Source organism: Scleropages formosus, chromosome 3 (genome assembly GCF_900964775.1).
Source record: "Scleropages formosus chromosome 3, fSclFor1.1, whole genome shotgun sequence".
NCBI classification, from domain to species: domain Eukaryota; kingdom Metazoa; phylum Chordata; class Actinopteri; order Osteoglossiformes; family Osteoglossidae; genus Scleropages; species Scleropages formosus.
The window spans coordinates 11,209,139-11,235,856 of record NC_041808.1 but is presented as its reverse complement, the minus strand read 5'-3'; the positions used below and the strand labels follow the sequence as shown (position 1 = coordinate 11,235,856).

Below are 26,718 nucleotides of genomic sequence, written 5' to 3'. Positions count from 1 at the left end.
GACCCTGACCCTGGTCTCTAATGCTCGGGTCAGAGAGAGTGCATCCTGCAAGCCAGACGAAAGCCCTACACTCGGGCTTATCTCCCAATCTGTTAGCATCAAAGGAAGACTGACTTCCATGTACATAACTGAGGCCTGCAACACAACACTCACAGTAATGGGAAGCTTAATTGAAACAAAGAGCTAAGTATTTCGTTTTCGGAAGCAACATACGTGAGATCCACAGAGGTTTTACACATGGTCTACCTTGCCAAGAGTGCAAGCCAAACACTTGACAAACTCATTTCGAGATGATACCTCACTGGATTTTACACTGAATTTCTTAACTGAATATGGTCCATTATTACATTGTGGGGGTGCGGTGGCGCAGTGGGTTGGACCACAGTCCTGCTCTCTGGTGGGTCTGGGGTTAAAGTCCCGCTTGGGGTGCCTTGTGATGGACTGACACCCCGTCCTGGGTGTGTCCCTTCCCTCTCTGGCCTTACGCCCTGTGTTACCGGGTAGGCTCCGGTTCCCCGTGACCCTGTATGGGACAAGCGGTTCTGAAAATGTGTGTGTGTATTACGTTGTACAAAGTGTGTAGTGTTTCAATTTTTACTTCAAGGATTCTAAGAAAAGGGCAACTTTTCCATGTCATGTCCTGATGCAAGCAGTGTTTGTGAAAGCAGCAGTATATTATTTATTCCTTCTTGAGCATAGCTCTCTTACTTTATCAGAAGAATCAAGAATTTTTAGCTGGACTGTCATTCTGTACCAGTCATTGTTCAGGATAGGAGTGTTCTGTAACACAGAATAGCTTTGCACACGCAGTTTAATCTATCATTAGTCAAATGACTAAATGAAAACCAACTGTGCTAGAACAATAAAATAATTTGTCTTGGGAAAAAGATGCAGCTAAAGATTTCCCAGCTGGATCCAGCTGCGAAGCCCAGAGCCAATTCTTTACCACCTGGCTGTCAGAAAAAGCTTCTTCCACTTATTTTGACAAACGGGCAGAATCTGATAGCAAAGCAATCATTTCCATTATGCACACTAATGACACATATTTTATGCTAATGTTTCCTGCATGTTTTTAAACGCAGGGCAAATGGTTGGATCATCTGTGAGTGGGATGTTTACAGCATGCAGTGGATTGCCTGCTAAACTGAAATTTCCACTCAGAAATGAAATATCTAGAAAAAGCCCAGAGCAAAAAAATGGGATGTGTAGCCTGTTCACTGACTGAAGAGCCTTCTCTGCAGTCTGATCTCACCCACATATGAAGGAATTAATGGCACTGATTCAGATTTCAAGCAAATCTCAATTACTAAAAAGCTTTTAATTTCTTTATAGTTGTCCTAAAAGTGGTTAAGGACCACTGGTAAATGTCAGAAACGGCCTGTAGCGCAGTGGTTAAGAACACAGAGTTGAAATCGGAAGAGGGCCCTTCTGTAGTGACCTCAGTTAAGAAACTTAACCTGAACTTCTCCAGTAAAATACTCAACTGTATAAATGAGTAAAACTGCGAGTCATTTTGGATATATGTGTTGACTAAGCAACAAAGTAATAATAAAATTCCAAGCTTCCCTGATTTCTCCAACAGTGTGCAGTTTGCTTCTATTATCTGCCACCCAGTTTCTTCCAATTCTGGTAATCGACTCCTCCTCAAAGCCCACGCTGGTGCCAGTGCAGTACTGGCTGGGCTAACACAATGTGACGGAAAAGAACAAAGTTAGCCGAAGGCCGGTGCCCTTTCACTATGACTCGCTGCCTCCAAGCTGCCTGAGCTCATTCACACACCTATTTGGCCTCTACTGTTCTGTCTGATGTTTATGTACAAGCGTCATGTCGTTTCACTGCTTGACTAACAGAGATAAATTTGAACCAAAAAACCAATTAGACTGATGTCATAACCCTGTGACAACCCATGACATTCAATTAACTCAGCAGGAGCAATCTGACCCCTGGACTGCAGACAGAGGGCTAATCTAAAAATGCAGGGGGAAAACAAATCCTAGGACTAAAGAACTAAAACTGATTCTTATTTCTGAGTCATGTATAAGCACAAGATATTGATAATCCTTCCTGATCCAAACCAGAAGTCAGGTTGAAATGTACCCTAGTCCCCTATGTTCTATTAAAAATAGATAAAGACGGTATGAAATAGGGGGGAGCACAGTGTTACATGAAATACGTCTGCCGCCATAAGCCTCCTCCGCAGTAAATTAGAATCGAGCTGAATTATTTCCTAAGGAATCCTGCAGTCTCAGAAAAACTTCTTCCCCTCAATTACAATGGTGGGTGCAGGTCGCACGTTCACCCCCATGTAGACACGCAACGTACCCTAGACCCTCCAGCAAAGCACAGATCCACAGCAACCTGCATTCACCAGTGGAAACTAGTGGACAAAGAGGAGATGAGGATTCAGAGAAACAAGGAGATGTTTCAGATGTTGTTCGGAAGTCCACTAACCCAGTAAATCTGGCCAAGATTTACAAAGTGAAGAGGTCACGCTTTCTACCATGTCATCTCATCGTTAGATGGGGTCTTCATCTCATATTTCCCATTATGAAGCAAAGTTTCACCCTGAAGCAGTCTATACTGCTTTAATGTCCTAGGGATTATATTAGAGTATCTCTTATTAGAGAGGCTATTTGAATCTGAGGTCCACTTGAAGCAGAAAATTTTGAACTGGTCCTCTACAGCAGGTGCTCAAAAGCCAGCTTTTTCTAATAGACCTCCACTAAATGTGTGGTGCCCCGAAATGGTACTGCCATGCTTAAGGCTATAGAGACCCCTGTTCTCTGGGGCCATCCTAGACGTGATTGGATGGGGTAAGGATGCAGACCCGGGCCGTGAGAAAGCTTGGAAACCCTTATCATCATCACAGTTCCCCCTAACTGGATCAGTAACCTCCACACAAGGGCTCTCATCTCAAATGAAATATAAGTCTGTAAAAATAGCCCAGAGCTATATGGGCCTGGGAGATTACAGTTCATACAGTTAGCTCCTACATTTTATTAGCAGCTAATGTTTCTCTGGCATGTCCTCGCTCATACAAAAATGTCTCATAGGGCTACTGAAAAGCCTGTAGAATTTGATATTGAATTGGCTAAATCCTGCAGTAAAGTGGACTTTCTGATGACCAGCGTCCTCCCTTCTATATGCTAAACCCAGATCTCTGAATGCCAAATGTGGCCATACAGCGAAGTCACCTAAGCTGTAACAACATGAATATTTAATAGTGGTAACAGTAGCAACACAATTTAAGCCCTAAAGCTGTATGTAAATAAGTGCCTCATTCACATGCCACAAAATCATCTTTGCAGCAACTGAGAAATATCTCTGACTCAAAGCAGAACTAAAACACTGAATCTGATGAGGTTTTGTCAGTTCTTTTCAGGCAAATCAAGTATTTACTCATAATCACTTAATAAATGAGATGTTCCGTTGCTTAAGACTGCGACCGCAGCCTTAATTCGGTATAAGTGAGAGACAAACCCAAACTGACAGTGATTTCGCCAAGTTCTGATGATCTTCTAAAAGCCAATTCCACATCACATGAATAATGCACTATAAAGCCTGAAACGCTTTAACAGGGTAAAGAAAAACAGTATTCTCCTTAATTTTATGAGAGGAAGTTTAGATGGCAGATTGTTGCACAATGCAAAGACGATTCACCATCAGTATTCTGTTTCAAATGTTCTCCCTTTGATTTTCTGGAATTCAAAACAGAAATTCAATATTAGTTTTCTCTTTGTTTACAGGGGACAATTGCTCAGTCAGACCATTCAAGAACCCTGTACAAACTATTCCTCTGTTCTCCAGAAAAGTATACTCATTGTTTTTTTCCAACAAGCTTGAATGTGCATTTCCTCATAAGTGGTTATTACAGTACGTTAAAGTTCCAAGATGAAAATACCATTGTATGGTGGCTGGATTTCATCGTTGAAGAACAGGGAACAACTAATTCAACCAGAAACCTGAGATTTTTTTTATTAATGACCAGTAATAAACTTTATAAACCATGCTATTAGACTTTATAGTGTCTTTCATAGTTGTTGGGATTGGTGCCAGCCAATCAGCTTGCCCGCTGAGCGGGCACTGCCTCACGGGCAGCGTCCTGGAACAATTGCAGCGGCACGGCAAAGGGGGTAAAACAACCGCTCGGCTGTTTTTCCGCTCTCAACTAATGAACATACGAGATACTGCTATTTGCCAGTTTGTCCTCAGAAACTCATACAAAACAGGCAAAAAATGCAAAAATGTGACTCTTAGCAATTTGGTAAGGATATGTTCAGAACATTGACACGTATTCCTATTGCCTGTGTATTGCTTTTATTTGTTAAGTCGCTCTGACGTGGAAAACATGCCCAAATTCTGTTAGGCGTTAACTTTTTCTTGATGACTCTGTACCAAAATCACAGGATAACTCATTTAAGTGTTATTCTGAATGGTGAAAAGGAGTCAGGGGAGGGGTTCCGGAAATTATATTAGGTGAGGGCTGATGCGGGAAGTTTGATTCAGAAATAAAAAGCTCATGATTCCGGGCTACTGATGGAGGGAGGGACTACACAGTATCGCTAAGTTCTGTGTCCATTGACCCATGGGTGAGACCAAATTGACAGTGACCCACTACTGTCTACCACACCTCTACCAGTTCAAAGCTCCCCTAGCACCCTTTTACTGGAAAAGACACTCAGCGGGGCACAGCCGCAGGAAAGACAAATTGTTCGACTTCGCTGGGTAAAGGCCCAGCTCTCAGGAACGAAAAAGTAAATCTAAAAGTGGCCGGACTAGAGCCAACTCCAACTAGAGCAAAAGACAAGGCACCCCAGGGACCTTGGCTTAAGTGATATCAGCTCCAAAGATCAGCAGCCCTTGTGGACAGGACATGCAGCGGGGTATGCATTTCACAGCCACGCAGAGGATTTTTCTTTAATGATACAAGCTGCCGGCAGGGCCAAAGAAAGCAAGTGCCACAGGCGAGATGTAAATCAAAAAGCACCCCTGCACACGACTTGCCCCGCCGCACCAGCGGGCTCCACACCCCCGCTGAATGCAAGGAGTGCCCTAAAACTGCATGAGTCGATGCCATTTCTGGAGATGTGGCCCATGTGCTGCCCCCAACTTCTCTCCCACAGAGGAGGAGGATTAGCTGCCCCGTGCGCTGCTCCCCCCACCCACGCGCCGCATTTCCGAGACCAGTCAGCAACGAGTTAACACAATGAGGCAACACAGAAAGAGCCTTTTTTTCCCCAATGAGGAAAAATTTCACTCTCAAATCAAATGCAGGTGAAAAGTTACATGCAATTCACATGCCAAGCCTTAATCTAAAAATATATTTTATTACGAAATTCAGAAACGCTAGCTTTACTGTCTGTGGTACTCTTGGCTGTCATGTTCACGGCTGTGATTCGGCAATTAGTCGTACTAGTTTCAACGACAATGGCTCAGCTTTCAATGTCTCAGCATTACTTTCGGGTTATAAAAACAATATAAATAATATATAAAACTTTCAAACGTTTAACGTAAACCTCCCGTCTTTTATGAATAATTGTTTGTTTATTTTGAGAGCATTTACTTTCAAACACTGCTCAGCAGAATAGTCATCCATCTCCAGATGCAGCTTATTAATACCAGGCCATGCGTAATGAAAGTGTAGAGATGAATGCTGAGTCAAAATGCCCTTTTCCATTTATGCATCTGGAAATTTACTGAGGCAGTTCAGAGTCAATGTGGTCAACGGTACTACAGGAGCTCTCCATCGGGAACTTTAACCTGCAGCTCTGCTGCCTACGCGTGCAGCTCCAAAAGTCAACTAATAAAATAAAGCGAGAAAACAAATTAATGAATTTCTTCTTTTGTTTGGGTTTATAGCTTTCAGCAGTTCGCTCCTTAAATCCTTTGCTGTGGTTTGACGTAAAAACAACAGCAACAGCTCTCAACATAACACACATCAATTTTATGCTTTTGCAAAAACCGCGTATCTGCAGATGGGATCAGTGTGAAGATTAAGAACACTCCATCGCCAAACTCAGGGTGCATTCTGTGGCTGAAGGGAGAGCATTTATTAGAAAACAGACATTCCCCATCCCGAATACTTTCCTGCTTAGCGAATGTGCTTTTTAAAAGCGGGGGCGGGTTACCACACCACAACAAAATGGTCTTCCCAAGTTATGAATCAGTGAAACGTCAGAGTGTGCAGGCGCGATCGAATTATCCATACCTCATTCCTGAAGTCATGCACATCAGGGGAGCAGCTGCGCAGGCTCGGATGCCGCTGCGTAGCCGCAACAAGGCGACTCGCAGCTCCAGCCTGTTGGCTTGGAGCTCCTCGGGCAACACCCAGTCACACATCTATCAGCCAATAGGACAAAGCTGTGTGTTGTTTTTTGCTCTCAGGCAAAACAGATATAGTGTGTAGATAAAAGTGATATAAAGATATATCACAGGGCCAGCTAGGGGCATAGTGGTTAGACTGGCTGCCTTTAGACATGAAGGTTGCAGGTTTGAATCCCACCTCCAGCTATAGTAACCTTGAGCAATGTGCTTACCCTGAACTGCTCCAGTCAAAAAATGCCCAGCTAAATAAATGGGTGAACAAGTGTAAGCAGCTTAACATTATAAGTTGCTCTGGAAAAAGAAAAAAAAGCACCAGCTAAATGTAAATTTTATGTTTTTATGAGGAACAGCAGACAACATGGTTTGAGTCTCTGCCTTCTCTTCAAAGTATGCAGGTTTGTATCCTCCCTCCTGCTGTCATACCCATAAGCAAGGTACTTACCCTAAATTGTTCCAGTAAAAAAACAGCTGTATAAATGGCTAAATGTTTGTAAGTAGCTTAACACTGTAAATTGCTCTGCAGAAAAGAGTCAGCTAAAAAAAATTTTTGTCTACCTACAAACTTGCAGTCAGTGACACAACCAGGGAGCTTGTATTCATACTAGCAATAAACTGAGACTTATCCAAAGTGAAAAACAAATTTTTATCCTGTTATACAGTACAGTGCTTTACTGGAGGGGGATGCAGTGGTGCAGTAGGCTTAGCCAGGTCCTGCTCGCTGGTGGGTCTGGGGTTCAAGTGCTGCTTGGGGTGCCCTGTGACAGATTGATGTCCCATCCTGGGTGTGTCCCTTCCCCTCTCCAGCCTTGCACCCTGTGTTGCCGGGTTAGGCTCCGGTTCACCGCGACCCCGCTCAGGAAAAGCGGTTTCAGTCAATGTGTGTGTGTGCTTTACTGGAGCAATATTAGGGTAAATACTTTACTAGTGTATCATCATGATCAATCTAGGCAATACTTGCATGGGTCAAACTGGGAAGAAGAATGAAAGCAAGGCAATTCACATGTTCTATGTATCTGAGGACAGCTGCAGAAAAGCTGGGAAGACATGTCAGCTCATGTCCTGATCAGGCCTGTAATCCAAATGCCTTGTGAAAATGGCAATTTCCAGGATGTGAAGTCAAAGTTTTGACTGGTACTATACCTTAGTCCAGGGTGTTAAAACAGTGTAGGAAGTGCAATGTAAACGGGTAGCTTTCGGGTTAAAATGACACGAGCTTAACTATACTATCTGCTGCCTACTTGCGTGAAATTCTGCTTGCAGGCAACAGTATTATCATTACTCCACAGCTATAGTCAAGAAACCATAGTGAAAGCAAAATTGTCAAATTCTTGATTGCCCCTCTGAGCAGAGATTTTTTTGATCTCTCCCAACAGCCAACTGTCAGTTGTATGCACCGACCTGCAAACAACTTCACAAAAAAAAAAAAAAAAAAAAGAGTCTGCTAAATAAATTAAGGATTTGCATGGAAATCAGATGAGGACAGGGAGGTTGAGGAACGAGGTAGAGCATATGCAGTGCAGTAATGAATGTTTCGGATGATGACCATGAGTGTTGGAGCTCATTAACCTGGTCCTCTGGGTGTCCTAACTTCTTTCAACCTCAGGAAAGACCACAGCCTCACATGACCACCAATCCCATAGTTCTCTCAGTTTTACCCCACTTTCCTTAAGAAGCGCCCAGAACACAGAGGCTGGTGTGAAACACAGGAAACTGAGGCAGCTGGGGGGAATTCAGAAATGATGCCAGTGCCTCTTTATGGCGAATGACCAAACCAACTTGTTTTGAATTTCTTTGTGAGTGTATGTGTGTGGAGTGGGGGGTTGCCATAGCAGTTCTCTCATTTAGCCTCAGCCCATGCTCCAGAGTCCATTATTCATCCTTTCAAGAGGTGACTGTGCTGCCAAATTTGTACATTTTATCTGAAAGGGTGTGGGAGGGCAATTTATGGAACATGTCTTCATGCTGACTCCCTCAAAGAGTCTTGGCCGGAAATGAATTGCAAGGGCCAAAGTGATTCAGGATCTCGATATGGTTTGTCAGCAAATTTATGGGAAGTGGACTCCTCCATCCGGCCTCCCTGTCGAAGTACCTTTGAAGCAGGTGAGGAAAGAGAGATGGTGAAGAAACGTTCTTTCAAGCTGGATATTTTTCCTCAGTGAGGAGACGTGTTTTTCTTTCGGCATTCAATATTTTCCTTGCTGGTGGGCACACGCATTTATTGGGGTGAGGAGCCCTCTCCCCACAACACCCCCCTCCCCTGCAAAAATATATCGTCTACCATTACACAAGCTAAAACATTTCCAAAGTTTTACAGGTTCCAAAGTAAACCGTCCCCCCGACCCTTAAGTGGCCGAGGCAACAACTGGGATTTCTATTAGGGACGAGTGTTTTGCGGCGTTCAGTGCCTGCTCAGCTCTGAGGCAAACCGCCTTCGAAATGCAGCCAAACGCCCCAAACCTTGAGGGACGCTGGCTGTCGTCAAGGACACGCTTGGACTGCGCACCTATTCTCCAGCACCATTGCATGACACCTCTCTCAAGGACAGGAAAAGCTTAGTGCGCGTGTGTCCGTTTTCACCAACGAGCCACAGTTTCTTTTGCACAGGAACCGGCGCAAAATTGGGAAGCATCATGCTCAGAGTTGGAGGGTCATTACCAGGTTGGCACAAGCTTGGCCAAGAGAAATTAAGTGGTTATGACCCAGACAAGCAGGTCTGAGCTCTGGTTCTGCTATAACAAGCCCCATGTCGAGGTCTCCCAATCACGGTGACGTTGATCCCTGCGGACATGTGAATCAAGAGCGCCTGCCCCAAAATGTGCAAAACACATTAACACTATCAAGCAACAAGGCAAAAGACATTTCCCTTTTCAGCATGTCATAACATATACCCTTCTTACATTATTGTATTAAACTCATATTTAAACAACAGTGCCTTTTATTGGTTTATCTTTAAGTAAAAGTAAGCTTTTGTCTACATTACACTCAGCAGAATGTTTTTAATACTCATTTAAAAACAAATAAAGTTTGTCATAGGTCGGGGAATTAAAAGCATTTCTGTTCTATTTATTTCCCCAGGGAACACTTCACTCCAAGATTTGCTGAGAAACACCACTACCTTTTATTTAAGAAGCTTGGATACATAAAATGTGTCCTGATGTTCCAGAGACAAGGTCACATATTACTAATAATATTCATGCATCTGTACCGTGCAAGGCTTAGCCTTGTTTTTTGCATTAATGTGTGTATGCAGAATTTGTTTTTCACAAACACACATCAAGAGGAAAATGTCAATTCTGTAACCAGGACGGAAAAATGAACCGACCTGGACCATGGTGAGAACTGTCCTAAAATATATGACTAAAGCTAGGGACAGTTTTACGACTGGCAAAAAGCCACGTTTTTGGCCGTAGAGCTTCCAAATCAAACAGCGGGCAACCTGAGCCCAGACCGACCGCCCGCTCTGTCTGCCGGCCCAGACAGCAGTGGAAGAACCAGCAGAGTGTCCAAAGTGTTGATGAGTCCAGACACACTCACTCACATACACACACACACACACACCTTCACATGAAGTGGGTTCGACTCTCTTGATCAGACCAGACTCTCGAGGCAAATGGTATTAATTTCAGTTTAGGGCCTACTTTAGTACACGACACATTCGCACAGATAAAAATAAGGCTGTTAAAAAAGGGGAAAAAAATGTATCTTTCTATCTCTGGACAGTTACATAAGACACATGGAAAAAAGAAAACATAAAATGCTAAGGCCAAGTCATATGAGAAATGTTGTATTTTGCAAGATTAACCTAAAAGACAAAAAAAAACCCTTTCATGTACACGTGTGGTCAGCATAACTTCAAGAATTTCTGTCTGTGCTAATCTGTTGCTTTAAGCAAAAACATGTTTGATTTTATTTTCACAGTTTTAACCAAATTTATGATTATCATTCATTTAAATTTCTTTAATTAAGATGGCAATCTCTTATGCATTAAATGGAACACATACACTTTAATACTAAATAACAGCATTAATTTTATTAATCTATGTATTCCACCCATGTAATATCTGCCATGTACTTTTTTAAAAATTTAAACATTTAACCATTTAAACAGTAGTAGCAGACAGTATAGTGGTTACAGCAGTTGCCTTCAACACAAGAAACCTATGTTCAAATCCTCACTCTCACAATAGTCCTTAATTAAAGTACTTACCCTAAATTGCTCCAGTAAGATTTACTCTGCTATATAAATGAGCAAATAACTGTAGATATCTTAGCATACAACCATAACACTGCAAGCTGCTCTGGACAAAGGCTTCAGTTAAAATGAGTTAATAATAGCATAGCAGGTAAATGAAATAGGTCATGTATTAGAAACTAAATGTAACTACATACTGATTCAGCTCCAGATTTAATACTGTAACAATAGTGTGCTTTTGTTTTCTCAAAGTATTATGTTTATTGGGAGAAAACTGTCCGCTAAATGAATAAGTGTAAATGTAGTAATTTAATTTGCTTAATTTTATTCCTGTATTATATAGCTCCCAAAGTTATTCTATTAAACCACAAGTGGAGTTTTTTCTATACCTACATACATTAATTCCTTTCATGTTAATAGTACAACATACAGTAAATTATTGCGGAAACTAGGGCAAAAATTTTAAAAGGAAACATATTTTCAGTTATTTCCTCACCATTAAGGACATGACCAAAAGCAGCACTGTAGATTAAAGTGCACCACAACTGCTCTTCCATACCCAAAATATGCATTCAACCCTTAATTACCATAAACTGTACACTATCATACCAAAATAACTATGTGAAATAATATTACACTTATCAAAACATGACTTTACGATATACACAGATCATACAGAAAATAGTTGGTCTTACTTGTGTGAACAATAAAAATAAGAAAAAGTACAAGTTATGTGATGACAACCTCACCAATGACTGAACTCTTGTATGAGCTCTTTGAAAAAATTTGCTCTCTTTATCTGAGAAGTCTAATGAGACAGAGTATTCAGGTTTTAGTAATGGCTCTGTCAGCCATTACTCCAGCTGTGAAGTACAGAGCTTGGAGGCAGGACTCCTTGCTACTCTCTCCTTGCTCCTGTCAGTTTTTTTTAAGTTAATCTCTTCGGCATGGTCGTGAGTGACCCAGCCAGGTACCAGGAGGACATCTGGAAGTTGCAATGCTCAGTTGTCAGCCGTGAAAACAGCCACAGCATTGTTGTGCGGCTTGTCCAGAGGTGCCAGGACTATCTTTGATAAACCCACAGCCAACCTGAGACCTTTGAAGGTCTGGCCAGGCACAGTTTCACAAACATGTGCCAATGAAAATGGTGCTGGGCACTGTGAGTCCAGCAGAAACTGGTAAGGAGACAATGAAGAACTTTCCATAACCTCCTGCACTGCAGTCTTGATATGGACACCTAGCAGAGTGCACACTGGGAATGCTGTTTCACAATGATGAACACTGAGGCCCATCTTATTTTCTGCTTTTATTATACCGCTTCTCATATTCAATTATAAAAAATGAATTTGACCCTTGGGATGTTGTCCTCTGCATTGCAACACGCCAAGCTGTTAAGACAAAATTAAAAGCAATATCCCACTGTTTACATTCATCTCCCAATCAGCTGAGCTAGAAGCTATCAAGTCATTAATTCAAAGAACTTAAAAATTACTTAAGCAATACAAAAGGTAAATATAAATAGCGTAAATTACCAAAGATTAACATCTGCTATACTCTTGACCGCACAAAAGCATTTTTCTTCAAAAGAAAGTAGTAGTAATAATAATTATAAAAGTAACATTAACAAAATTACAACCCTCTCAAGCATCTGAGCTGAAAAATATATAGATGTTCAAATTATATATTTTAGTTGGAAGCCCAGGAATGTTGTAGGTCCAATTACGATGCACAAGCTTATAAATGTGGTATTCCCCTACACACACAGACACATGTGGCTCGCATTTCGACTGGAAAAAAATAATAATCAAATCCACTGAGCTGCCTCTCACAAAAGGCACATGTAATTACTAATATGCTTTGTGTAATTACCATTTAGAACGGAAGAGTAACTACCACCTCTGTGATCCAGCGACATCTCCACTAGCCATTGGGAACAAGGTTTTTCGTCTCAGAAAACAATTTTGCTTTGTTTGACTCCAACCATACCCCTCCTTCCCACCCCTGGTCTGGCATACAAATCAGTGCATACGTTTAGTCGAGAGACAAGACACAAACCATTTTACAGGCGTAGCTACCTTCTCTCAGGGTATATTGCTGTGACACCAGCATACACACGTCAGTGGGAATCCTCCGCACACTTAGCAATGGCACGTAAAATACAGTGACCTATCCATTTACATTATTCATTTAGCAAGCGCTTTGGTCCAAAGCAAAGTACATCTCAGCAAAAGTACAATTTATGTATTACATTAAGAGAAACAGACATGGCTGCAGACATGTGACTCTCAAGTAAACCTAGTTTGTTACCTTCCACTTGCTGCACCGAGGTTCATCATTCAAGTAGGTGCATAAAACACAGGATAGACAAATTCTGATACCCTCCTACCAATTTTTTTTTTTTTTAATAGTATAAGATACACAAACAATCACATACAATGGCAGAGTAGTGGATGAATGGCTTAAAATATAATGTCCAAAATTCTATAAATGTCATGAATATTAATATTGAGAACATAATAATACCCAAAATTGGGTTTAAAATATACAACTTTTATTAGATAACAAATTTTATAAATTTAAGTAATCCATACATTTCCCTATATATTTAGAAAATACTGTATAACTGCACATACAATATGCAATTGCAAATGCAATACATGAATGTGGCAGTTATTGATAATAATAGATGTGTAGTAAAATCAGTGCTAATTCAGCACTAATAATATTTATATCTTTCTGGTGTTGCTAACTACCCACACAGATGATTTAACTCCGTTGACATACACTGATGATTTTACAATGTCAGCACTACATTTTAATGTGCATCATAATATACTGGAAATGTTTATTTTGTAGTCATGGGTAAACATTCAAAAATAGAATTTGGAATGTGATGCAGGTATTACCTTTAAGGTAATCTTAAATTACCTGAATTTTGAAATGTTACATTTACAGAGACAAAAGGAAATAATAGAAAAAGTAATTATGAGCAGGTATGGTGCACTTAATTACATATGAAGCATAAAATAAAACTACAAACTATGTATAAAATCAAAGATGAATATAACAGCAATGAAAACAAGTAGCCCAAGAAACATAATTTTCACCACTTTAAATATTCCAGCAAGCCAAGTTCAGAAAATCAGTCTCATTTTAACAAATTCCATGAAAATGTAGGTTAAAAAAGAATAACTTTCAAATAATACATCCCTTGATTCCTATTTATATTTGTTTAATAATTGCACAATTAATTTTGCAAATAGACAAAACTTAGAGGGAATAGTGAGTAAAACCTTTTATCGAACAGTAATTTTATCCTTAATATGACTTTTCCGGCAATCTGTAAATTGACAGTGACAGACACGCAGTAACACACATATTACTATATTTTACATGTGTCCAGATAAAGCAGGTTATTGGCTTTCTATGTGAAACACTGAGAGCGTGTTGGATATGGAAGCTGTGACCCAGCAACACAATTCACACCTCCAGGTGATTCACCTCTCACAGCAGCAAATGAAAACGGGTGCGAAAATGTCACTGATGTGCTGTGTCTATGTGAAAATACATCCACTTCACGCTCCGATGTGAAGAGGTACAAAAAAACAACAGAAAAATATTACTGAAACGGCAATTGATAGAAAACGCGTCTTCTGTTCCAATATTTTAACCATGAATAAGTGGCATTAAAATTTCATTATTATTTTTTCAGTAACAGTGATATGAATGCACTCAGGAATTACTCAACTCGGTTTGCAATTTCGTATGCACTTGCGAACAGACCTTAATAAAAGGGATATTAAAGGAGGACATGATAAGTTAAGACACTAGACAGGGATGTGCTGGAGTGGAGGAGCGAACTGCCCTGTGTCCGCAATGCCGCGCAGCACAGGTGAGGTGAACCGGCGCGGGGCCCCATCATCATGTGTGTCCGAGGGCTCGAGAGCCGCGGGTAGCGCATTCTTCCCGTGAGTGTATTATTTACTTTCGCTTCGCTTTATCTGACACCTTTACCCGATGTGGCAAAAAATAATAGATAGATATGACCTAAAATAATAGATAACCAACCCTCTTACGAGGACCGACTCGAAGCCAGTAGCGGAAGGCGAACAGAACCACTGAGTCTGAGGAGAGTATCTGCTGCCCCGTGTCGTACGGTACACTAGTACTACTCTAATTTCCCTTCCGCCCTTCAACAGGTGTGCATCACCGCCACAAACTTAAGTCAGTGTCCGCTGAGGGCGAAAGTTGTTTAAAAAGACAATTAATTAAAAGAAAACGATAGGGGTGGCTAAGTAAGTGCGAAGTGTCCGGATTTGAGACTCACCTGGCTGCGCAGACTCGTGGCTGAAGCGCTCCTGCGGGGTCCTCCTCGCGCGCTGCTGGCTCTGCGGCGGGACGGCCGGTCTCCTCGCGCTCGGCGCGTGCGGGTCGCCCGCGTGGTCACCGGGGCTCGCGCTTGCCTCCGCTCTCCTCGCGCAGTGATGCGCGGACACGGAGAAGCTGAAGCCGGCGAAGTGCGCGGGAGCCTGATGCTGACCGAGCAGTCCTAAGACGGAGGATGACTTCTGCATGGAGACCTCGGATCTGCCCGTGTGCATCGTCACTCTTCCAGAAAGCCCCCCGCGTGACCGTCTTCCTGCAGCGAAACGTGAATTTTGACCACCTATTAATGCATGTAAGCACTGCCAAGTAAATCCCACCAATTTAAGACAATGACAGATTTGTACAACATTTACACTCCGTTTATGTGTTCTGTAGAACTTTGTATGAACGCTATTGCTGCGCGTATTGTGAATGATGTTGCAGTGACATGATTTGGGTAAAAATGTGGATTCTTCAAAAAAAAAAACTAATTTTCTGAAGAAAACCTACCTTATCAAACGCTTGGACGCGGTGAGGAAAGGAAAAAGGTAAAAGAAGCCGCTGTAATAAAAGTCTTCCCCGTCCAAAAGAGTGTAAATGTTTTGCGTCTTTACGCACAGCATCCTTTCCAGCTTCAGCGCTCATCATCCTCACTTTTTGGAGCATCAATTTCTAAACTTTCAAAGCACGCGTTTTTTTCCTGCTGACTGACACCTTTCTCATCCAATAAACGGAGAGAAGCAACGGACTGACACGTCCTTGGCCCAATCAATGATACTCACTGACGGAGAAGGGCGGATCGGCGAGAGAAGGAGGGCTTTTGTGCGAAAGCGCAGTCAATATGTCATTTAGCACACGGTACGCCTGGAGCGTTTCCTCGTGAACTAATTGATAAAAACTAGCAATAAAAGCAAGAATATACGCAGATGTGACAACTGAGTAACTGCCAAAGGCTTATTATTAAACCGGCATTAATTATTTGCATAATTTATCCACCATGGACGATTAGACAATGACATATCATCACGTGCACTGTGGAATAAATTCTACTAGGTAAGAATGAATGAATACGTTTTTATCGAGCACCTATTCATTTTAAATGGTCAGAAAAGAAGCATGTTTCGCCTGATCTTTGTTTAATTTTAAACCACTACATTGATAATGTCATAAATTGTGCGCATGTTTAGAGAAAAACTCGATGTTTTAATATTATGTCCTAATGGAATACAGTGGACGCGCTGGACTCGATTCCCACGGTCTCTTTCCATTACCATCAACACAAAGCCATCCTGAACCACATTAAAATATGAAATAAAGACGCACATTCATGGGACTGTTTGTTTTCCTGCGGTCCACGTTGTGTTTTGACATGACAAAGCCCATTTCTGGTGGTTTGCTCCAGTTATAAACACAGAAAACGGAACATTGCGCTGAAATGTGGCTTTTATAACAAAATCTTGTTAAAGGGAGAACAAAAAAAATAGATTGTTCATAATTTGTACGAACAATACGAATCTAAAAAGTTTATTTAATGAAGGACAGTCGGCCTTAAGCATAGCCCACTGTACTGGAACAAACTGTTATTTTATTAACAGATAGTAGGCACGTAACAGGAGAAAATATTTTAATTACTTAAACTGAATATATTTTAACGTATGTCTAATCATTACAAACAGCAGATTGGCGTAAAAATAGACTCCATTGGAAAAAAAACGAACTACAAAAATGGTTACAATGGTACAAGAGGTAGAAAATGTTTGAGTAAATATATATTTAATACATTTACATTTATTTACTTAGCAGACGCTTTTCTCCAAAGCGACTTACAATAGATACTATGTAGCATTACTAGCCCACACACCTTATTCACCAAGGTAACTTACACTGCTAGATACACTACTTACAATGGGTCACTCATCCATAACATCAGTGGAACACACTCTCTCTTGTCATTCATACACTTTATATTTTTATTAAGGTTTGTAATGGGTAATTTCCCGGCATTCACTTTAATGTAACATTTGCAGTACGTAAAGAAACTTGTTGCAACTCTTCATTTATCTCACCGTTTCCCAAGGCAACTTAAAATATTAGTAAATTTTACAATGATTAATCTATTTATACAGCAGCGAATTCTTGGTAACGTACATCAGAGTAAGTACCATGATCAAGCTACTACAGCAGAAATAATTCAAGTTAACAGCCTTCAGAGTGACGGTGAGAGTCCGGAGCAGCGCACAACCCGGCGATTATCAAATACTTGTCACCACATATGGATCAGAGGACCTTTTGAGACAAATGTTTATTGAATTTTTGTTTTTTTGCACTTTAAAGGTTTTCGTGTGCGTACATTATCACGTGGCTCGTTGGCTGTTCATACATGAAAGGATGACAGAACGAGCTCAGCTTTTCACGTTTCACCCTCACAGTTGTGTGTATCTACAGCGCCCCCTGCTGTCCCGCAAAAATCCCCCGCATCCCTTCGTGAACACGGAGGTAGTGAGCGGGTTAGAATTCCTTGTAGGTGCAGCCGAAAATTAAACAACTTGTAAAATAATTAATACAGACAAATGGACTGACTCATTCGACAATGTGTAAGGTTGAACGATGGTAAGAAAAACACAGTTTAATTAAACAAACATACACTGTACTTCATCAATGACTAATCCTTGGTTTCAGTTAAAGGCACCTACATTCAGGCCTCTTTATGGAGGTGTAAGCTACCACAATGAGGAAAAGTACTCTTCAGATCATGAATTTATCACAGAAGGAACGCAAGAGATATTACTCCATTTGCATGTTCAACACCTTGTGAATATTTATAACATGTTAAAATCCATTCCTCCTATATTTTACAAGAACTCTGTTAGAAAAACATTTTCAAAAAGACCATGCAATCCAACTGAACACAATACAACAGCCTTTACTGACAGACATGTTAACTGTGAGAAAAAAGATAAGCAACCCATGAAATTTCCAGGGAAGACTCCAAAAAAGCCCTAGACCCGTTAATGTTCTCTGATGGCAGAAATGATTCCCCTTAAATGTCGGGAATAAGTCCTATGGTAAATATGCACTGAAATAAACCAAATGTGTGTATCCCAATGCATACTTTAACAACAACCATTCTCACATACAGGAGGAAAAAAACCTCTCAAAGGCAACTTTTAATTTGTTCAGATACAAACAATACGCATTTCAAGTTGCTGTTTTCTTACTAAACAAGGTAAGTGAAACTCAAAAATCCAATATATGCAGTATCACAAAAATGCTCCAAAAAGATGTCACACTTCCACATGTTAAGTGTGGTCACTTATACTGTTCAAGTGTAAACAAAAGGTCCACAATATAATAAATTTCTTAGACAGTTTTAGCCTGCAAAATGTATTTTAAAGAAATGTCCATTAGGCTGTACCTAACACTTAAAAACATTTATCTTGCATAACACTTGAAGAGCTCCACCTACAGTTTTATTCATTATATAAAACATGGGATATTTAGCATCAGACATCCTTGGAACAAAAATGTGATATTTCCAAGGCTTATGCATATGGAAACTTTCAATGCAATGGAAATTACCACCAAACCTCCATTATGAAGTCAGTTACTTCCAATAAAAAAAAATCTTTTCGTGTCCAAGGACTAAAATCTGTGCACAGGTGGTTTTATTTCAGTATGTAATTAAGAGCCTTGCTTTACAGCACAGTTAAGGCATATATTGTGAAGAGCACCTTAGGAGAATCCCAGGACCCAAGATCAGATCGATCACCCATTGCTTCTGTAAGACACCTTTGCTGTTACACAACAGGTAACCTCTAGCAAGACATTCCCAAGGAGAATTCCTACTGCACACAGGAGAAGCAGCCACATGTAGTCAGGAAGCAAAGGGTAAAGGGTGCAAAACTAGCTGGGGTCCACTGTTACTCTTTGTACTCCATGAACTGCTGGAGCCTCTTGCGGTGCTCGGCTGACATCTGTACAGAACTGCAGAAACAAGGGGAAGGGAAGACATTGCACATTAGAGTAAAGAAATGATGCATCTGAAAGGTCAGTAGGTACAATCTAGAATGACAAGTTCCAGAATGTCATGCCTCTCAAAAAATTAAGATTACAATTACAGACTACAGGGTATAGTGGTGGAACTGGATCAATTACCTTTAAAAAAAAAAAAAAAATGCAACTATGATCTTAAGAAATGTAGTTGGCCTGAGTTGCTTCATTAATTACCCAGCTTCTCATATGGGTAGAACTAAAACATGAAAGTTATGCTGGACAAAACATTTTAAGAAAAAAAAATTCATAACATGCCCTTTTATAAACCATTTTCACCTACAGGGCAACAGCAGACCTGAATGGCAGCAAATGAGATAAAAGGTTCTGGAGAGGGGAGCCTTACTGTAAGTGCTCGCCAAAGGTGACCGTGATCCTGTACATGGCCGTCTTTAAGGCAGCTCGGAGAGCGAACCTCAGTGTCTTAAAGGTGGAGTCCTCCAGGCAGCACGTGGACCTCACTGGTTTGCTGGAGGCATGAGGCAGCTTAAAGTGCTTGTCAACAGCCTGTACACACAGAAGCAAAGCATTGGCCTTAACCAGGAAGAAGTCCTGACCATGTCCAACCTGACCTCAAAGTATGGCTCAAATTATTATTTATGTTTTTTTTGAAAGCTTACCTCTTGGAGTAACAGCATAGTACTAAGAATGCTAGGTAGCATGGTCTGCACAACTCCAAATCTGTCTTCTTTATATGAAGCAGCCACCAGATTTGAAAGTCCTACAACAGTTTGAAAATATGAATAAAATACTTACCCAAACTGAGAAAGAGAAAAAATGACATGAAGCAAGAGTTTTAATGTGAAAGGAACTAGAAATGCAAAAGAGTGGGAAAAAAAAAAAAAACAATGAACAGAAAGAAAATTACAACAATAATGATCTCAAAAGGGCAAAGAAAAGTAAAAAGAAGCTTGCAAACCTTAAAGCAGTGCCAAGTAACATAGTGGCTAAGCGGTTTTTAATTTCTAAACATGCAAAAACAACTTGGAGACTGGAGTAAACATTCAAACATTTATTTAGAAGCAGGGACCCAACTGGCATGGCCTGGTATGACAAACTGTTACAAATTGCTTTCAGACCTTCCAGTGCCCAAATGTGAGCTTGGCTGTCAGCAAACAGGGCCTGGCTGGAGGCTTCTGGAAGCTGCAAGGAAAACACAGAGAATCCCAGTCATCAGCTCGTTTATTTTCCTGAACGGAATGGATTGAAAGTGTTAACCTGATCTGAAGGGGGGGGGGGGGGGGAGGAAAAAAAAAAAAAAAAAAAAAAAAAAAAGGCTGGCAGAGCAAATTTCAAAACAGAAATGACGGAGCAACTCAAATATTTGTGCTATAAACACACACTTTTTTGAAGTCTGGCATTTTTTGGTTAGAGAAGTAAAATGTCAACTTTTCACAACATCTTTTAAACTGTTTACAGCCTCGTCCTCTAGTGAGATTCCATGGAAACTCTCAGGAAGAGCCAAGTTTTAGGGAAGATGAAGAAGCAAACTGAGATTAGTGGTATAGATAGAGGAGAAAACTTTAATAAGGTTTAATAAGGAAAAAAACGGGCCTCAATTTAACATTTCCACTAAAATACTTCATACAACAAATTGCAGGTGATTAGGACAAAGGTGGAAACAAAGAATTTAATCTTATGCTCAATTATATGTTACTGCAGCAAGAAAAAAATTAAATTTGCACAAATAAATTTGTCACCACAGCACATGCTGATGAGAATGTACAGAAAAGACACACAGAGCAAATAAGTTTATGGTTCATTAAGATGCAATTGTTTGCACACACGAGATGACAGAGAGAAACTAAACCAACGTAGCAGAACTAAATCCAAAACAGCCCATGCAAGGGCCATACAATCAAACCAGACAGAAGAGATTTCAGCCTGAACTCCTGTCAGAACCTCTCAAGCCTGCTTCTCAAAGTGTATCTAAAGCAGTAAAAAGACCATGGCTTTGCTTTGACACATATCCCCCCCTTCAGGCACTTTTAATTTGAGTGGGGGGCTATGATAATGGATCTTGGCTAGATTAGTAATTCCTGGCTGCTGTGACGCAGCAGCTTTGTCCATTCGAGGACTGAGTCACACGGATTCTTGGATACAGGAATTCAAGCTGTCTGAGGTCAGGTCTACACACCCACCCACATGCACTTTGCCTTACCTTATTAAACAAATACATTATCAGCACCCTCCTAGCCAAGAAATTTTTGACCTAGACAAAAACAATTAGGAGTGCAAAAACAAATAAGTAAAATGTCCTACTTCATTGCAGCAACACAACTGTGCATTTTTATTGTTAATATTCATATTTACCTGACATCTTTGTCCAAGGAAACTTGCAATGATACATACACTAAGACACAATTATCTACCTACTAACACAAAATAGCAATGTTACACAGTTATACTAAGAGCAACAGAGTCACCAATTTACCTGAAAAACGGGCTGTGGCAGGAAAATGACACAAACATTGGGCCCCACATAGACTACACTGGCCTACCCCACTGTCAAGAAGCAGACTGGTTACAAGAAAGCCTATATTTTAACATTTTAACTCTAATGCTATGGCTAATGACTCCTTGAGAACAGAAAGATGCGTTTTAGCACATGTAAAGCAGAGAGCTTGCCACACACAGATCAGAATAACGAGAACAAACCTGCTCCTGCCGATTCTGAAGCCAAAGTGAGAAAAGTCCCGGTTTCTGGGCAGCAGGCACTGGACTTGGTATAGTTGTAGGGGATGGTGGAAGACTGCTGCCAGGAGGGGACCCTAAAACCAAACAGCAGCGTGCCTTTAAAAATTTCAGCTTTCGCCTTATAGTGCAGAACATGTGGAACACAAATGAAAATTTTTCTTTCACCCAACAGAAAGTGCAGATCAACCTAGTATGCAAAACTAAAATAATCAGTACAGAGCATAGTTACAGAAATTTAAATTAAAATTTATGAGAAGAAATTGAGGTTGACATGTAGAATATGCTGAACAGCACGACAACATGAAGTCTGCTTGCAAAAAAATTAAAGAAAAAAATAATGTATTCAATTCAGTTTCATCAACTAAAAAGACAAAAATAGCATTTTTAGCATTACTTTCAAAAGGAAAAAAATTGTTTAAAATCCACTATTTAAAATATTTGTGCATTTCTAGAACACGACTCTCATGCAAATTGAGAACCCTCTGTATTTAAAAGTCCTTGTAAACATGTTACTGCAGGTGATGCAACAGAACATGTGCAAACTTTAACCTACCTGTGGAGGCCGTCCACAGTTTAGGACCCCTCCTCATCACATGTGGGCTCTGCACCGAGCCATACCAGGGAGACGAGGGATCCACATTTCCCACAAAACGATTTACAGATGAGGAAGAGAATGGACTCTCCTGGCGGGGGGTGAAAGGTGCAGTCATGGGGGTATGCAGTCCCAACGACGTGGAGCGCAGGAACACAGAGGATGGGGTCTTCAGCCCAATACTCTGTTGTGGTGTTTGTAGTTGTTCCTCCGTCCCAGAAGTTACTGCAACAACCCAACACTGTCACCGTGACTCAATGGACAAAATTTGCAAGCTCATTAAAGAGGAGATAATTAAAGTGCTGGTAGACTCCTGCACAGAGAAACCATAACACGGGAAGTACAAAAGGCAATATAACTCAGGCACACCACCACTGACAAGCTCTAGTAGTAACAAGAACCTCATACCCAAGGTTTCAGAGGAAGTGGATCGCTGGTCGCTGTGGGAAGACAGGGGTCGGGCTCTCCCATTGGAAGCTACCACTTCCTGGTACTCAACCAGCCTCTGGGACAGGTCACTTAGCAAAGACAGGCATTCCTTGCATATGGCATTCCAGTTGTGAGGGTGGCCTCCTGCCAACATGATATAGAGGGAAAACAACATGGAATGTCTGATACTGATAACGCAGATTTGGAATCTGTTCTTTCATTTATAATGTTATATTTTCTTGTGACTATTATCATTTAAAAAAATTTTTTAAAAAATCACTTTCTAAAATGCATCCAGTTACATAATTCTGAAAGTTTCCTTAAGGAGCATAACGATGTGTATCTATAGTAGTGGCACTTTTGAAAGAACATATTTTAATCCAGCACTGCACTAATAAATACATTCATATGTACAGAGAAAATTATTAAGTCTTGGCTAAAATGGAAGCAACCTGTGTTTAGAATTCTACACACAGAAAATCTACTCCTAACTGAACACTGAGTCTACTTGATTGAGCACGTACCAGGCTGACTGAGGCTGAACACTTCCATTCTGCGTGACAGGGACTGCTGGGACAGCAAAAAGAGATCTTGCAGAGCTAGGAACTGATTCAACAGAAAGGTCACTGTGAGAGTCAGGTACGTAGTACAGATTGGAAATAACTGGAATTGCCAAGAGTTGTACAAGGTATTTTTTTACCTTTAGAATCAGTGGTTGTTTCTCACTAAGGACTTTTGGGAGGCACTGACTAACATCTTCAGAAAATGAGGACTGCACGGGGAAGCTGTAAGCCTTTTAGCAAACAACAAAAGTAACTCCTCAGTATATTAAAATGCTGGTTTGCTGAATTAATATTTATCCCAGCCCTTTTTTATAGGACTGTTATGTTAAATGATTATACAGTACATCCTCTGATGTCAATTTCAAACAATCTACCAGTCAAAAAATCTTACAGCAGTACAAAACATGATGCCAATTGCACAAGAGAGTAAAAATAGTATGTGCAGTTCAATGCCATGTGGTCTACTACTGTTCCTTGATGGACAATAGACTCTCAGGCAAATGTAATTGCAGCCAAAGAACACATTCAAAGTTGTGGTGAATAGGTCTAGCAAACCTCAGTTATGAAAATCCTGAAGAGCAGCAACGTGATGTGCCAGGTAAGCAGGAGAAAGGTGCCACTGAGCCACAGGTGGTAAAGTAAGCGGAAGTCCAGCAGACCGCTCACCGTGTCTAGTCGGTGCAGGGAGCTGTGTTTTGTGTAAAGCAGCAAACAATCTGAACTAGAGTGGGCAAATACCTATTCTAAAAAAACATTTCAATGAGATTCTAATCAAGACAGTACAGACTGCCTCAAACTCAGTCTCTGGAGAGCAAGTGTACACGGACATTTACTCCAAAACATTTTTCTGGTCAAATCAGTATTACAGTATTATGAATTAAATTTTTCAGTTAATAATATGTACCCCTTATTCCTTTACCTTTCTTAAAAATACATTTAATTAAAAATACAGTGGTAAGTGTGGAACACAAAAATCAGACGATTGGTCAAAATATTAAATTTTGCACAGTGATGATGCAGAACAAATGTTTAATACTTATGACAAAATCTGATGATCATTACTAAACTATGCTTAATAGTTCACCTGTCTTCATGAACGTTTAGTGTCGTGCAGATCCATGCCCTGGGAATGTATCCTAAAGAGAAGAAAAAGTAACAAAACATGAGTGATCACATTTTATTCATACTGTGAAGCACCACGAAACAGAGCAGTTAATGAAAAAAGTCATTTCAAACAACAGTGGAGAAAACAGGATATTGAGTTTAGCCAACTGTAAAATGCCAAAACTGTCTAAAACACAGAAGATAAAAAACTGCTCCTTACCAAAAAAGAAATAAAAAAGACAGTAGTTCCGCACCGAGTACAGCGACTGAACTGCACTGTATCTCACCACCTGTGGCAACATCCCCTTGAAGCGCAGATATTTACATTGCTAAAAAGAAAAAAATGTTATCCAAGTGAATTTAAGAGTTTTGATAGAGATTTTATCTGGACTGTAGGTGATGAAATGTTGCACACATATTCTGACCCTAGTACTAGACATCAATTTTAGCAGTCCTTAAAGTGCAGAAATAGTATGGTACCTGTATGGTTTGAAAAGACACATAGTTCATGTTTCTGACCACTCCAAGGAGGCTGTAGCTGTAGCCCATGAAGGCCCCAGCCAACAAGAAGAACAAATAGTACTCATTCAGACACATCTTTTGACCAGTGACACTGCAAAAAAGAAGAAACCCAACACAAAATTTAAAAAAAATTTTACCTCATTTAGAAACAAACAGGATAACTTCAGATACAAAATCTGGCACACTTAAGACTTCAGAAAACTCACCCCTCCTCTTCACTGCATGGGGCAGCTAGGATCCAGTATCTGCCACCAATCATGGTGGCAGCACACCAAGTAACCATAATTCCCATCATGCTGTGCACCAGTGAGTGGACAGACTGCTGGGGGTGGAGCACCTTTCCCAGGAGTGCAATCTTGGTGCAGGGAACAGAGGGCACCACTGAAAGAGATGCCATCCAACACGGGCAGGTTTAAATGTGATTAAATTTCCAGAAGAAAGACACACTTGCAATTTTCACATTTTCTCAGCAACTCACCTGTATAATATTCCAGATTGAAGACACCAACAACCAGAACAACTCCACAGAGAAGAACGAGGGAGAAAATCACATACGACCCATACAGTAAGCTGAAGGATTCTGAAACAAGTGGAAAAACAATATAGTTTCATTAACAATCAAAGGAGTACTGCCTAATACTAAAAAATAAGCCATTGTACCAAAGCAAGTAGAGTCATTCAATAAATATTTGCCCACCTGATATCCATTGGATAGGGTGAAATAAACTGAATCTGCTGAGGAATGCAAATAGTGCAGTGGTAACTGGAAGCAGCAGGACTGACCATGCAACTGAGGCTGCAGCTCTCCAGAATATCACCTTAAAACAACATGTACAGAAACACTAAGAGCTCACATATTTTGGGAGAATGCATTCGAAATATAGGTGTAAATAATGCAGCTTTACAAGGAAAAAACACAGCAGAACAACAGCTACACGAAAGATCCATAACCAAATCAATATAATGACACTGCTGAAGAATCTATGAAGAACAGTTACCAAAATTACCTATTAAATTGTCTTTTGGTAACTGTCAACATTGTTTTAAATTCAATATACACCACCCAGGTCTATATCTTCAGAAAATTTTTCATAGAGCTACCTGAAGAAGCATAAGAATTCAATGAGTTCCTCAACAGCAATAACAACATACTGACATTAAAAAATTTAAATCGCCTCATGGCCAATACCGTTCAATACCACTAAGACGTTAAAGATCAATTTAATGAGGAAAGCAAGGTCATAAAAATGTAACTACTAGTGTTTACTTAATAATGACATTGGCAAAGTAAAAGTTATTTCAGTACTGTCAGTAGTATTCTCGCTACTAAATCATGATTCTACCCGAGACCGACTACTAGTCATGTGTAAGGAGGTTTTCTTGGGAAGTCTTTAAATGAGCAGACTAAAAAAAACAAACAAAGACTGTTTTAATAACTGCTTCAAACTCAAAGGAATAAAACGGGAAAAATTTTAGTTGACACTATAAGAGTGTGAGTCGTGAATCATGGTGGTGACAGAGAGAGACGCCGGGTCCGCGACATGGCAACTACTAGTAGTGCTACGTTCCAGTGTGTATAAACACAGCTGTGTCGCTTGTTATCTTACCTTACGAACGAACCAATGGTTTTGTTCAGAGTTAAACATTTTAATACACGTTTAAATGTTAAACGAAGATATTATAGGCAGCAGGTTCTTCTTTCACAGACTCCAGTTTCCCATTGCGCGCCACTCGCACGCAAAAGACCTTCCGAGGACCTTCAAGCACGGGACTGCCCTCAATACTGCCTGACTCAGGGGGGAAAAAAAAAATTGAAAAAAAACTTGTACATCAGACATGAGAATAAACTGTGCAATTTTAATTAAAAATAATTCTTTCAG

At 40.4% G+C, this 26,718-nt stretch overlaps 2 protein-coding genes across 3 annotated transcripts in view; both read right to left on the bottom strand.

The window, feature by feature from the left end:
• glis1a (GLIS family zinc finger 1a) overlaps positions 1 to 15,473 on the bottom strand; it is a 91,880-nt gene extending 76,407 nt beyond the window's left edge. Inside the window, exons 1-2 of the mRNA XM_029250042.1 lie at positions 15,392 to 15,473; positions 14,844 to 15,155 (exon numbers count right to left, since the gene is read on the bottom strand). Of these exons, the coding sequence (XP_029105875.1) occupies positions 14,844 to 15,117 (274 nt within the window). The 5' untranslated portion in view covers positions 15,118 to 15,155; positions 15,392 to 15,473. The remainder of the gene's footprint in view (positions 1 to 14,843; positions 15,156 to 15,391) is intronic.
• Positions 15,474 to 17,130: 1,657 nt separating this feature from the next.
• ndc1 (NDC1 transmembrane nucleoporin) lies at positions 17,131 to 26,576 on the bottom strand. 2 transcript variants are annotated; one of them, XM_018753196.2, is made up of 18 exons: positions 26,446 to 26,576; positions 25,536 to 25,656; positions 25,317 to 25,418; positions 25,045 to 25,219; positions 24,797 to 24,929; positions 24,537 to 24,645; positions 24,297 to 24,348; positions 23,768 to 23,900; positions 23,350 to 23,442; positions 23,174 to 23,255; positions 22,629 to 22,793; positions 22,182 to 22,445; positions 21,590 to 21,702; positions 21,093 to 21,143; positions 20,011 to 20,074; positions 19,552 to 19,652; positions 19,278 to 19,438; positions 17,131 to 18,865 (listed from the first exon to the last, which is right to left on the bottom strand). In XM_018753196.2, the coding sequence occupies exons 1-18, from the start codon at positions 26,482 to 26,484 to the stop codon at positions 18,802 to 18,804; spliced, it is 2,022 nt and encodes a 673-aa protein (XP_018608712.2). In that variant the 5' UTR covers positions 26,485 to 26,576; the 3' UTR covers positions 17,131 to 18,801. The 2 variants fall into 2 exon arrangements, with proteins under 2 accessions (XP_018608712.2, XP_018608713.2); XM_018753197.2 differs by lacking the exon at positions 21,093 to 21,143.
• Positions 26,577 to 26,718: the final 142 nt, after the last annotated feature.

Coding starts and splice junctions, on each gene's coding strand:
- ndc1 (XM_018753196.2), bottom strand. CDS start 26,484: ATGTTTAACTCTGAACAAAACCATTGGTTCGTTCGTAAG. Junction 22,794..23,173: donor GTTCAGCCTCAGTCAGCCTG/GTACGTGCTCAA, acceptor TCATGTTGGCAG/GAGGCCACCCTCACAACTGG. Junction 21,703..22,181: donor ACTGTGGACGGCCTCCACAG/GTAGGTTAAAGT, acceptor GTTTGGTTTTAG/GGTCCCCTCCTGGCAGCAGT.